Source organism: Pterocles gutturalis, unplaced genomic scaffold (genome assembly GCF_000699245.1).
Source record: "Pterocles gutturalis isolate BGI_N339 unplaced genomic scaffold, ASM69924v1 scaffold39409, whole genome shotgun sequence".
Classification (NCBI taxonomy): Eukaryota; Metazoa; Chordata; class Aves; order Pterocliformes; family Pteroclidae; genus Pterocles; species Pterocles gutturalis.
The window spans coordinates 688-12752 of NW_010134578.1; the positions used below are offsets into that span (position 1 = coordinate 688).

Sequence of the window (12065 nt, forward strand, 5' to 3'; positions counted from 1 at the left end):
AAGCTGAAGGAATCGAGACTAAATAAGACTAAATAAGATTAGCGTAGCTTTGCTTCCAGTAGCCTTTAAAACGAAGATTACAGTGCTGATCTCAGGATGTTGGCCCTTTCTTAGGGATTTTTCTGTAATTGTATAGTTTTAGTACATATGTATGTAACTAGAATGTTGAATAGTATTTAAACCCATAGAAAGATAGTTCTCTGCATTGATAAGAAAATGTATTTCAGTTAGTGCTGTAGCTGGTGTTGACTGTTCACTTTAATCTGAATTGCACAAACAGGTATCAGCCTGAAAAACAGCAGAGGGGTTTTTTCCAATCAAGTTGTGTAGGATTAGCATCATCCCTTAAGTTTTGTAGTTTAAAAAAATCCAGAAATCCTTAGTTTAAATTCTGGTGTTTGATGTTCTTATTCTTAGTAGTCCTTACTTTTGCATACATTTCAATCTATTTTTAAGAAGGTCTTCGTAGATTTAAAAAGTAAGGAAAATAGATTGGATCAGTAATTCTTGTTTGAACCCAGGGTAACACTCATGACCGGGAAACAAGCTGGGCCCCAAATGCTCATTTCAGTTGCTAGCTGTGTCCTGCTGAGCCTTCAGTCCGTGTCTGTAACTCCTGGTAGCTTGGCACCAGCGGTGGGGTGTGGCTCTTGACGCAAGTGGCTTGTTCCCAAAAGTGAGGAGGAACCATAGAGTTTTCTTAAATGTCAAACATTTTGTCACAAGTTGAGGGTCTCTTGTTTGGTCGGTCAACAAGCAAGCACACTAGGTAGCACTTCAAAACTGCTCTACAAAATTTACAAAAAAACATCTGCAGAACTAAGTTTTCCAGAGCTGTGACATAGACTGAGTAGCTCTGGCTTCCTTCTCTGTCAGTTATCCGTAGTGAAGGGATCTGTTCCTAGCTAAACTGCATTTTTAGCTAGCGGGCTGTTTTCATCTCTCTTCCTAGTGCAAGTCTAGACGTAGAAGGAAGAAGCATTCTCGCAGGGAGATGGGGCTTGTTTCCAAAGCCCTTTCTGCAGAGCTTCTTTGCTTAACATCACCTGACTGGGGTGGAGCTGCAGAGGTAGAGGGAGGACAAAAAAGCCCTTGGCACTCCAAACTACCACCTGAATGTACATTAATAGATTTATCCCTGAACTTGTAATTATCTACTGTGCCCAACGTGTTGTCCAGAGCTTTAAATTAGAGAGACCGTGGTCTGAAAGTAGCCATCTCTTCCCTTGTTAGGCTGCAGCTGAGACGCAGCTGACCCTTTTCAGTGGGTGGTTGAATTCTGGTAATGACTGGGAGTTCCTAATGATGGAAGCAAGCAAGAAAAATCTGGAATTGAAAAATTTAAATGTGGATGCAGGGCACGATATTTAAGAAACTTCTCACTTAGATAAAGGGTGGGACCATCAGCTCTGCTCCACGTAGTAGGGTGGTTATTCACTGCTCCCCCCTCCACCCCCCCCTTTTTGTTAGTTGTTTTTTGGTTTTTTTATTTTTCAGGCTTTCTCAGTCCTTAACTACTTCTCTCTTACTTAGATCACTAACTCTTTTTCCCTCACCCATCCTCTCTTCCCAGGCCATGATAAATAATCTTTCTTTTTTTAAAAAACCTAAATAAATAAAACAAACCCCAAACTAAGCACACTTCTGTTTGACCCAGGTAAGCTGTAAGTGGTTCCTTGTGGTTTCCGCCCTTCCCAAGGCAGGAAAGTGCACAAGCACCACAAGGAGTTTCTGAAGTTGAATCGGTGGTATCTGCCGCTGCATCTCTGTCCTGTTGGGGTGAGGAAGGAATCCTTGCTTAGACCAAGATGTCCTAAATGGCAGGGAACTCTGCTAATCTTGCTGAATTAATTACTGTTGGTTTTGGTTTTGGGTTTTTTTTTTTTTTACCCCTTAAGAAAAACTGATAACATACCTGTAAACTGGAATGTCAGCAGCAGGAAATTCAGTATCTTATTAAATATGTCCTGAAACCTCTGGTGTGTGTGTGAAAGTTGCCTACCATCCAGTCACATCCAACATGATGGACCTTTGTGAACTTGTTTTAGATATTATAGTTACAGATATTATAGTTAGCCTGAATTTTAAGCTGTCAAGAACAACAAAAAAAGAGTCATACCAAATTACATATGTTAATGTGCTTTGAAAGCTGCCAATCTTTTTTATTACAGGATAATAAGCAGCAAACTCTGAGACAATGTCTTTATTTTTCCTTTTCACCCCCCTCTGCCCCATACTTTTCTTTAAACTTAATTTTGGTGGCTTTTCCTGGTTTGTTTTTTGGAGCTCTTCCAAATGCACTTTTTCTTTAAGCATGAAGGTTGCAGTGCCAAGATACCTCTGGCTTTCTGCTCCATAGCAAACGTTGTTTGCTGCAGCACGACTCTGAAAAGCAGCCATTATTTGCTTGCTGTCTGAAATTGCTGAGCAAGCAGGACAGGAACAGCGAGGCTGCTTACCTGGAAGCTGAGCAGCTCCAGTGTGAGGCTGGACAGGTGGCTAGTGGTGTCTGTAGGGCTCACACACCACATTTATCCAACTTTCAAAATCCTAAGAGTTGTCACAAGTAGAGTATAGAATATTATAAATGTGTAGATGGGTATAGTTGCCAGTTCTTAAAGTATGCCAGGATCGTGGGAAGCTGAGAGGCTGGTGTGTGTGTGTCTTTTTTTTTTTTTTTTTTTCTTACTTCCTAGTACCCTTCAACGTACAGTTTGCCTTTCCTTAGTACAGCTGCCCTGTGCCCAGCTGATAGAGTTGAGAAGTTCCACTTTCAGTGGCGAGGACACAGCAAAGAAGTTCTGTAACCTGATTGTTGCCTTTCAGAAAAGCAACCTCAAAGCTGGGTTTGAACTGTAGGGGTGTTTTGACAGGGTGCCTGGTATTTGGTCTGGTGGATGTGTCTTTTGTTTTATGGCTGCCTATTATTCTCCTAGCCAGTGCTTCAGCTGCTCGCGGCAGAAGCACTTAAGCAGCCTGCTTATGGCCAGTCCCCCTTTGTTGCAGCCTTGAATTTGCCACTCGCGGCCAAGACACTGCTGTTCCCATCATCCAAATCTCAAACCTGGTTTCTGCAGTGATCTAGTAGGCTTGAGATTGTTTCCAATTGCCAAAGCATGTGTGGGGTTGGGGTTTTGTCTTGTGTGCATTTGTTTTGTTCGTTAATATCTTGTAATCTCTCTTCTCTTGCATGGGGAAGCCTTGTACTGAAAACAGGATATCACAGTACTGAAAAATATTGTTATTCTTAGTTTGCAACTGGGTGCTACTGGAATTCCTCAGAAACAGGAAAAAATCAGAATGCTCTAAGCTACCTAATATTTCTTAAGGATGTTGGTTTCTGCAACTGGTATATCAGAGCTGAAGGTGTGAAGTTCGCTTGCTCCAGCATCAGTTTGTATGATGACCTCAGAATTGCACTGCTGCATATAAGTTAATTTTGTTTCTTACGTGAAATAATTCAAGTATGTTGGATGTGATTTGGAGACCCTCCAGGTGTCCACCTTCCTTCCACTGCCTCTGTGAGTTAAAATCAAATACAGGTCTGAATCACTTGTAGGCCAAGGAGCACAGAGAGAGCACCGAACAGCAGTGCTGCTTCAAAGTTTTGTGATGATTTTTGGATCCAAAGGGCAGGCAGGGTTTCTTATATCCCTCCAGCTTACGACACTCCCTTCAAAACAGAGTGAAGGAGTGATGAGTGCTTTCTTATCAGCTTAAATTTAATACTTGGGCTTGTCAGCTTTGATAGCAGCCTGTGATTTCCCTTGCCACCCGTCCAGCAGATACTGGTCTGTTCAGTGCTGTTTGTAAACTGAAAATAGGTTGATCTCTCATTGCATCCCTGAAGATTTTGTTGGCTGCTTAATTGCAATCATGAAATCTTTTTATGAAGTCCAAGGCTAATAATTTCAAATTACTGGTATTAAAAAAAAGTTAACTGTGATCTACTAAATATGCCCATTCCTTCTTTGCTTAGCTGAAGAAACTTGAACTTCTTGATGAAATAAAAGACGGTGCTACTACACGCCAAATAATTGGGGTAATGAGCTCATGAGAGGTTACTGTGTTAAATTGTTTTCATTCCATGGATTCTTAAACCAAGAAGGATCTTGAGTGTTTCTTCCCCATTTTACCATGGGCTCAAGAGTGGCAAAGCTGAAACCTGCTTTTCAACGGAGGCCTGGGCCCTCAATTCTCCCATTTGTGCTAGCCTGTCTTAAGTGACTTAAAAACCTCCTTGTGCTTTGGATCTTGGGCATCAAAAGTATCTGGAACCCTTAAAAGCAGAAGCTGTCAGGGCTCAGTTCATCTTTTTTCTTCAAGATAGCATAAATTTGCTGTTGTTGCACTCAAAAAAGAAGCACTTCATGCCACTTCCCATCCAAGACCTGTTTCCTTAACAGGACTTTTCTGTATTTTTACCGGTAGTATTTGTTACTATACAGTAAATACTTGTCTGTATTTTGGTCTCTCCAGATGTTTGTACATGCTGGTTATGGCTCTTCTGCCTACTTGTGTCATGTGTTGTCTTCTGTTTTTTGATTCACAAACCAGTCTCTGATTGCTACTAATCTGTGGTTGGTTTGGGGTTTTTCTTCCCCCTTTTCTAAAGACTGTGAAAAGTTAGTTTGAAAATGAAGTTGCATAGATGAGCCTTTTGTCTGATCCAGTTTTCTGAGTTGATTTACGCTGTGTTTGTGTTGCTGGTATGCTTTATGTACAAGTACGGTTGATGTTTGGGTACACAGAAGTTTTGGGGAAGGGGAGAGCAAACTTAGGTTTGTCTTCATACTAATCGTTGACTTAGTTTTTTCTTATTTTTATTTTTTTTCTTTTTTTTTGAGACTGTGACTGTTAGAGATTAACTTTGCTGACAGTGTTGTAGGATCCCCTGTTTGGTTTTTCAACTGAGATCTCCCAATCTCTTGCAGCAGAGCTTCCTCCTCCATATACTGCCATTGCCAGTCCAGATGCCAGTGGTGTTCCTGTAATAAACTGCCGCGTGTGCCAGTCGCTCATCAATTTGGATGGCAAGCTACACCAACACGTTGTTAAGTGCACAGTTTGCAATGAAGCTACGGTAAAATGGATTTTTAGTGTTTCCTTTTTGTGGAGGGAAGTGGGGGGAGGTTGAAGTATGTCGGTGGTAGAATTCATGTCCTCACCTACAAAGGGTGAGTCCCTTCCTGCCATCCCTGCAGAGGACCTGTCAGGACAGCTGACTGCTGGCGTAGCTGGGCTGCAAGTCCAGGGGTTGCTGGCACAAGGATGGTCATAAGCTGTCAGAATAAATCTTCATGCTGTTGAGCTAGCTGCACAGGATGTTTCCTTTGGAGGAGGATAAAAAACGGATGATGTTTAAGTAATTACTCTTCTTTAAAGAAGGGTGAAGCTGGCTTTGGTGGGATGAAGAGAAAGGAAGAATTATTTTAAGACTGGAAGAAACAAAGTAACTAACCCACACCTCTGCCTGGATGTATGCTTTCCTCCTGCAACGCTCTTCAGTCAATTTGTTATCTTGCTAACAAAACACAGCACGACAATTTTGACATGCATAAGCTGTAGGTTCTTTTCTGTGATCACAGACCTTTGTGAACATCCTCCTCGTTTCTTAATTCAAGGTTTCAGTATTTGGCCTCCTGCTTCTATTTTTTTTCTTCCTGCATGTTTTAGTTTTGGAATCTGATACTGCAGCACTCCACAGCTATTGGGGTCATTTGCATGGAAAACACTGGATTGTATTTATCTTATGAAAATAACTTTAAATTATGTCTAGAAAACAGGAAGCCTTAAAACTGCAGGAAAACTTTTTTTTTCTTCACTTAAAAGAGAGAGAAGAGAACCTGCCATTAATACTTATTTTCCCTGCCAATATATAGTGTTTCAAGCCAAACAAAGTATCTTGTAGCTTTTGATTTGCTGTATGAAAGGGACCCAGAAACCTGACTCCCAGGTTGGAGACAGATAATTTCAGTACAGTTTAAAATAAGATTACAGTTCAGTCATGTCTTCATAGCCTCTTAGTGACTGAGAACCAGACTGAGGTCCTTTTGCTGTTGAATAAAGCCATTGTACCCTGCAAGGTGCCTTGTTTGATGTTTTTAATGTTTTTTTTTTAAAATATAACACTACTTAAGCTCACATTTTAAGAAATAACTACACTGAAGTCTTGAATTCTTCATTGATAAAAGGAATGGTTTTTCCATTAGTTTGCAGAATTTCTTGTTTGCTCTGGTGAGGAAACTTCCACTTCTTTCTCTGCACAGAGAGAGAGAAAACTTCTAATTTTGTCTTGACTCTCAAGATTCCTCTGTAAGAGGAACTGTATATCTCCGTTCTTATATTGGGTTTAGGGTGTAAAGTTGTTCTTCTTTATCATACTGTTCTGAGGAAAAAAGTGAATTGCTGTGACTTCTGATGTGTGTTCTCTGGTGTTTTTTTTGTTCGTTTAGCCAATCAAAAACCCTCCTTCAGGGAAGAAGTATGTTAGATGTCAATGTAACTGTCTCCTTATCTGTAAGGATACATCTCGGAAAATAGGCTGTCCAAGACCAAACTGGTAAGAATAAAAACTGTAAGTGCTTTGAGATAGTTTTATTTAAAGCAATGGTGCCCTTTGTGTTGAATATTTAAAATTAAAAGAGGTTCAAGCCTGCTCCTCTGTACGTGGACACTTCCAGAGCATTACTGAATTACTTCAGTGGTGGTGCTAGTGTCAATTTTGATTTTTTTTTTTTTTTAAGGTTAACTTTAAAGAGTAAAAAAATGTTCTTCTTTTGTATTTAGTGGTAGTCTCAAATGTCTGTTTGCCATTTTAGCTACTTCATAAGGAACAAATGATATAAAGAACAGTGGAGCAGAAAATCACTTCTTGTTTCTGGGACTTAACATTCCTAATTTCTTGCAAACTTAATTATTGTAAATGCACAGGTTGCTTACTTTGCCTAGTTCAGAGTGGGGCCTTCAGAATGAAATGGGAGAAGGAGCAGTATCATCGAATCGAATAGGTTGGCTTCAGTCCTGTCCTCCTTTATTATGCTGAGTTTTCAATCTCCTTTCAGCTCTTGACTTTAATTTACACTTTTGCTATAAAAGAAACAAGTGCAATTGCTATAGTGAGTGTTCTTATCATTGGGTTTAGATCCCACTGAGGTGGGAGTAATTTGATTTTAAGTGGTACAGCTCTAACAGGTGAAACTGAGATGAAGGCTAAGTCTGCGGGTACATGGATGGAAGCTCTACTGCACCAAGGGCCCTAGTCACCAATCTGCTATTCTGGTTTTGAAACATAGTTTGAGAATTGGGGGGGATTTTTTTTTTTCTGAGAGTGAAAAAAATGTTCATGGGATACTTCGGTTGTAATACATCATAATGGTTGGTAACCGAGCTGAATCAGAAACTTCCTAATTTTATTAAAATGATTTCAAAAGCATATAGCACATCAGATTTTCTAAGATAGCCTATGTATTTGTCTTACTAGAGGATGAGCAAAATTGGGGTACTTTGAAGGAGAGGGTTGGGTGTATGCCCTAAATGGAAGGCTCCAGATTGAAGGGAGGCCATCCAGAATAGTTGTGGTTGTATATGGAGAGAGATGCAGTGAAAGTTAAATAATGCTTTAATTTTTCCTTTCACTGTTTCCATGCTAGGAAGTCTGATCCTCATTCTGCTTTAAGTTGGTTAATTTGGGTACTGTCATTTTGGACAGACAAATTGCATAATTAAACTGGAAACACATTGAACATAAAAGCAAATACTTAAGTGTTTTGTAAAGTAAATCGATTGCATTTAGTCACCCTGAGGTGGTTTTCTTTTTTTAGTTCACTCAATTTGAATGGAATTTTTACTGTGCAAATGTACATATGCTGCCTATATTGACATGGTTGTCAGTAATGTGGGAAGGAGGAGTATCCGACTTGGGAAGGAAAACTAGGTTATGGAAGAGTCCTTACTCTTTCTACATGTTTCACATGGGTATGTACATTCCAATTCACAGGCTTGCTCAGCCTGGGTATTAACATATAATTTTCCTGAGGAGTGTTTCTGCCATATGATGGCAAGTCTTTGATCTCTACAGGGTTCTGGCTTGCATGGCTGATCTTATAGTGAAAGAAAATGTTTTCAAAACTGAAAAGGAAAACACTTTGGAGAGAGACCAAAACTGGGTGTATCATCTGTTTAAAAAAAAAAACAACCACAGATTATGGTTTAAAAGTGTAAAATATTTGGTAGCGACTGAACTGATTGCTTAAACTCACCATGCTTCTCTTTTGCTACCTTAATTACATGTACATCTAATGTTCTTAACACAGTAGACGCATCATTACTCTTGGTCCGGTAATGCTGATCCCAGAAGAGCAGCCAGCTCAGCCTGCCATGCCAGTTCAACCAGACGGAACTAGAGTGGTATGTGGGCACTGTGGAAATACATTCCTTGTAAGTAAAGCACCGCACTCTCCTTCTCACCTCACCATGCTATTGCTCAAGCTATTTGTTGTAAGCATTTTGCCTTATGTGGCATCATTGAGGAACTAAAGCTGCTTCTGTGCTCATATTGCTGTGGATGTATGGTCTGTATTTGTTTATCTTTACATGCAGTTCAAGATTTTTAACGGTCTTTCTGCGTATGCATGGTTAAAGCCCAAAGTCAGTCTTATTGCTTTGTGATGTGAGAGCAGATGGTGCTGGGAAAGGAAGTTTATGCTTCCAGTTTCTGTTTAGACTTGAAGTGCTGGTTATGTTCTGCAGTGGCTAGGAGAGCAGTTCTGCCATCGCTGTATGGATCCCTGAAAGCTGTTTGTTATAGCGCTTGCCATTAGCATATCTGTCAGTTATTACAGAACTGGAGATTTTGGGTTGTATGTGAGGCTGACAGCTGCCAGTTTTTGAAGTGGAAGTATGCAAGAATACCCTTTCGCTGTTGAACTGTTTGCAGCCTTTTACATGGATGAGGGGCTGCCATACTTGAATTTTGATTTAGGAGCAGCCTCGGCAATACACAAGTAAGTTAGCTTTAGTTTTAGCTTCATCATCTAGCACTGCTTGAATGTTTGTCAGGTTTGTGAGTGTGGGAAATGGCTAAGACAAGTAGTACAGGTGAAGGACCTGCATAGTCACCAGAGTGGTGTTGCATTCCTGAGACAAAGGATTGTAAGATGCGTAAAGGCCAGAGAATAGTCAAGTGCATTTTGTGAAAGGAAAAAGGAAGCTTAGGTGATGGCACTCCATGTTGGCTTGTATCAGCAGTGAGAGAAGGGTTTGCTTGTGATTGCCTCCATAATGGAATAGACTTGTTCTTTCAAATCTTTACTTCGGGTTCATGGATGTGAGGTTTGCAGTGATGGCTCAGCTACTGTGGTAGATGACGAATGCAGGGAGCAAGAGATGGCTTTTACACTTTTTTTTTTTTAAAGGAGAACTAGGGATTTGATTATGAATTTACAAGTAATGTACTATCTGAGAAACAGATGCTTGAGAAATATTCTACTAATTCTGCCTGTATATTAAAAAAATCACATGTTTCTGTTATAATCCTTGCTGAAGAACAGTAGTCTGTAACTGGAGGTAGCTGGAGTGGGTTTTCTGTTTGCTTTTTTTTAAATTCAGGTCTGCATGCGACCTTAACTAGTAAGAACATTGTATGCCATCTAGGATAATGTTCTAACAGAAAAAACTATTGGGTCTATGGAAGAAAAAGTCCATATTCTAAACCAGGAATCTCTTATTAAAGGTTGCCTTTTCTTTTAGCATTTTTTTTAAATATAGTAGCATGTTACAAACTGTTAAGTACCTGCATGAACAGTGTAGTTTGATACAGAGTCATAATTTAATATTTTAATCCAATTTTTTACCACAGCTTTAAAACAGCACAGGCAAAAGCAGTGCTGTAGAACAGTTATGGTATTAAGCTTTAATGTGGTCTCTTAATGCAAAAGACCATCTCTACTATGTGTTTTTTTTTTTTTTAATTAGGGAGAGTTAGTGTTATGAAGTAAAATTCTCATCACTAGATTATTGGCCTATCTTTGGAGGCTTTCATAAGCATGGGAGTTTTATTTTATCTTTATCCTCTATTTACTTTTTATAAGTGCAGCCCAAATTAATTTTGTAGTTTACACTATGAACTTCTTTAGGTGAACGTAAGGAGAGAAAAAACAAAACAAAACACACAGGCTGACTTTGCTCATAACCACTAGATTATGATTTAAAAGGCTAAGTTTTCTAATTTGGAATCTGTCCATGTGACTTCAGATCTGATGGTTGCTTTAAGGAACTGAATCGTTTTGAACTTCATAGTCCTATCTGACAGTAAGACCAATTTACCACTTCACGGTACGTTAGAAAGAAACCCTCAAAATAATTAGAAATTTGAAGCTTTTTCTTTTATGGTCAGTTATCAAGAAACAAACCTATTTTTCTCACTTTATAAAGCTTTCCCACCATTCTTTTGCTTATACCTTTTTCTATTACTAAGTTTGAGATTCTGCAAATAAATTTTTTAGTTAAGAAAAATCAGAAAATTGTTTGAGTTTGAGAGCGAGGAGACAAGCAAAAAACCAGAAGTGCTTTAGCCAGCCTGGAAACTCAGCCTCTGTGAGGGTATTTCTGCCCTTTGATATCTCCACATTGTAAAGCAAATGTGTCATGCTAGATGCATCTCTCAGCAGCTCAGTAAGGTATCTCCTTTAATTTACTTGGCAGCTAAAAAATAAATAAAATAGACAAGCAAAGCTAGAATCCCTGAGGTGGAAAAGTTAAATTGTCGGTTGCTTGTTCTGTGTTCTTTAAGAGTATCAATTTGTTCACTACCTTTCCAATTTATTTTTTTTTTGCCATATGAAAGCACACCTATGAGCTGTGCATTCTCTGCCTCTACATGTGTGGGGGTGGTTTTTATAGGTTATTAAAAGCATGCGTGATGCTATGGAGTGCCTTAAAGTTTTTCTGGCTCAACCGGGAGAATGACTTAGTACTGAAGTGATACTACAGCTGATCTGTCACTAGTTATTCACATTTTGTCTGTCAGATTATGTTTTTTCCTTGGGTAACCTGATAGGAGTCTTTGCTGTGTTAAGGTTTCCACTGTTTCTGGCAGAGTTGGACTTCAAACAAGTGGAAAAAGTGGTAGAACAGAAAAGGAGGGCACGATGAGGATTTAGCTGTCCTGCTGAAAAAAAGCTGTGGCCTAGCTCTTGTTTCTGTGAGCAGTAAGTTGTTCCCTGCAAACCCCTCCCGGGCTTCTGTAATGATCTGTGGCTGTAGAGGCTGAGTTGCTTTGGACATGGTGCCAGGCAAGGGAGGGGTGTCCCTGTCCCCCCTGTCATCCCCCTGCTACCTTTCTCTGGCAGAGGGACCCTCAAGGGCAGGAAACCAGGAGCAAGCTGTGTAGGCCACAGGCTCTAGTCTAAGCACTGTGGGTTGTCAGTTGTGCTCTTTCAATTTTAATTTTTTTATAACTAATTGAATATGAAAAGTATTTCTTTTAAAATAAGTTAGTAGAAAACCCTTTAAATGCTTCAGAAAACTAAGAAATGTTTTAATCCGCAGAGTGTTTTGCTGTCCCAAAGGATGTGGGGAGAGGGGAGGGGAAGGTTTTTTTGGCAGAAGCAGATGCATGTAGGGATGTGTATATACATATGTATATATGTCTCTTATTTTTTTTTTTCCTCCTCTGTCTTGTATTGATTATCTTGAGAACTATTTTAGGCTTAGAAGGCAGAAAGTTTGACAGATTCTTCTAGTAAATCCCTTGATGGATGTCTAATTTTGTCCACAGCTGAAACATTTAAGAAACCCCCAAATCCCTCACCTGTGTGTCAGTACATCGAACCAGGGATTTGGGCTGTTGTTTAGTGTATTGTTTCAATGGGAATGCTGCAGTTTATATTGCTGGCAGGGAGCTAAATTTCACATATCTGTAACCACAAGTTTTCTTAATGAATGTGAAACAAGATTAGGTACTTTAAAGCACTCTGGATTATGACTAAAAATGGCAGCTTCGAGTCTGATTTAAACTACTTGTCAAACCCACCAAAACTCTGAATGTGCATGAAAATAATCTT

General features: G+C 39.6%; 1 protein-coding gene across 1 annotated transcript in view; it reads left to right on the forward strand.

Moving 5' to 3' along the window:
- Window positions 1–12065, forward strand: part of LOC104467747 (type 2 phosphatidylinositol 4,5-bisphosphate 4-phosphatase-like) — a 22539-nt gene that overhangs the window by 424 nt on the left and 10050 nt on the right. Inside the window, exons 2-6 of the mRNA XM_010081636.1 lie at window positions 953–1069; window positions 3980–4042; window positions 4916–5083; window positions 6456–6562; window positions 8316–8439. Coding sequence (XP_010079938.1) covers window positions 953–1069; window positions 3980–4042; window positions 4916–5083; window positions 6456–6562; window positions 8316–8439 — 579 coding nt within the window. The remainder of the gene's footprint in view (window positions 1–952; window positions 1070–3979; window positions 4043–4915; window positions 5084–6455; window positions 6563–8315; window positions 8440–12065) is intronic.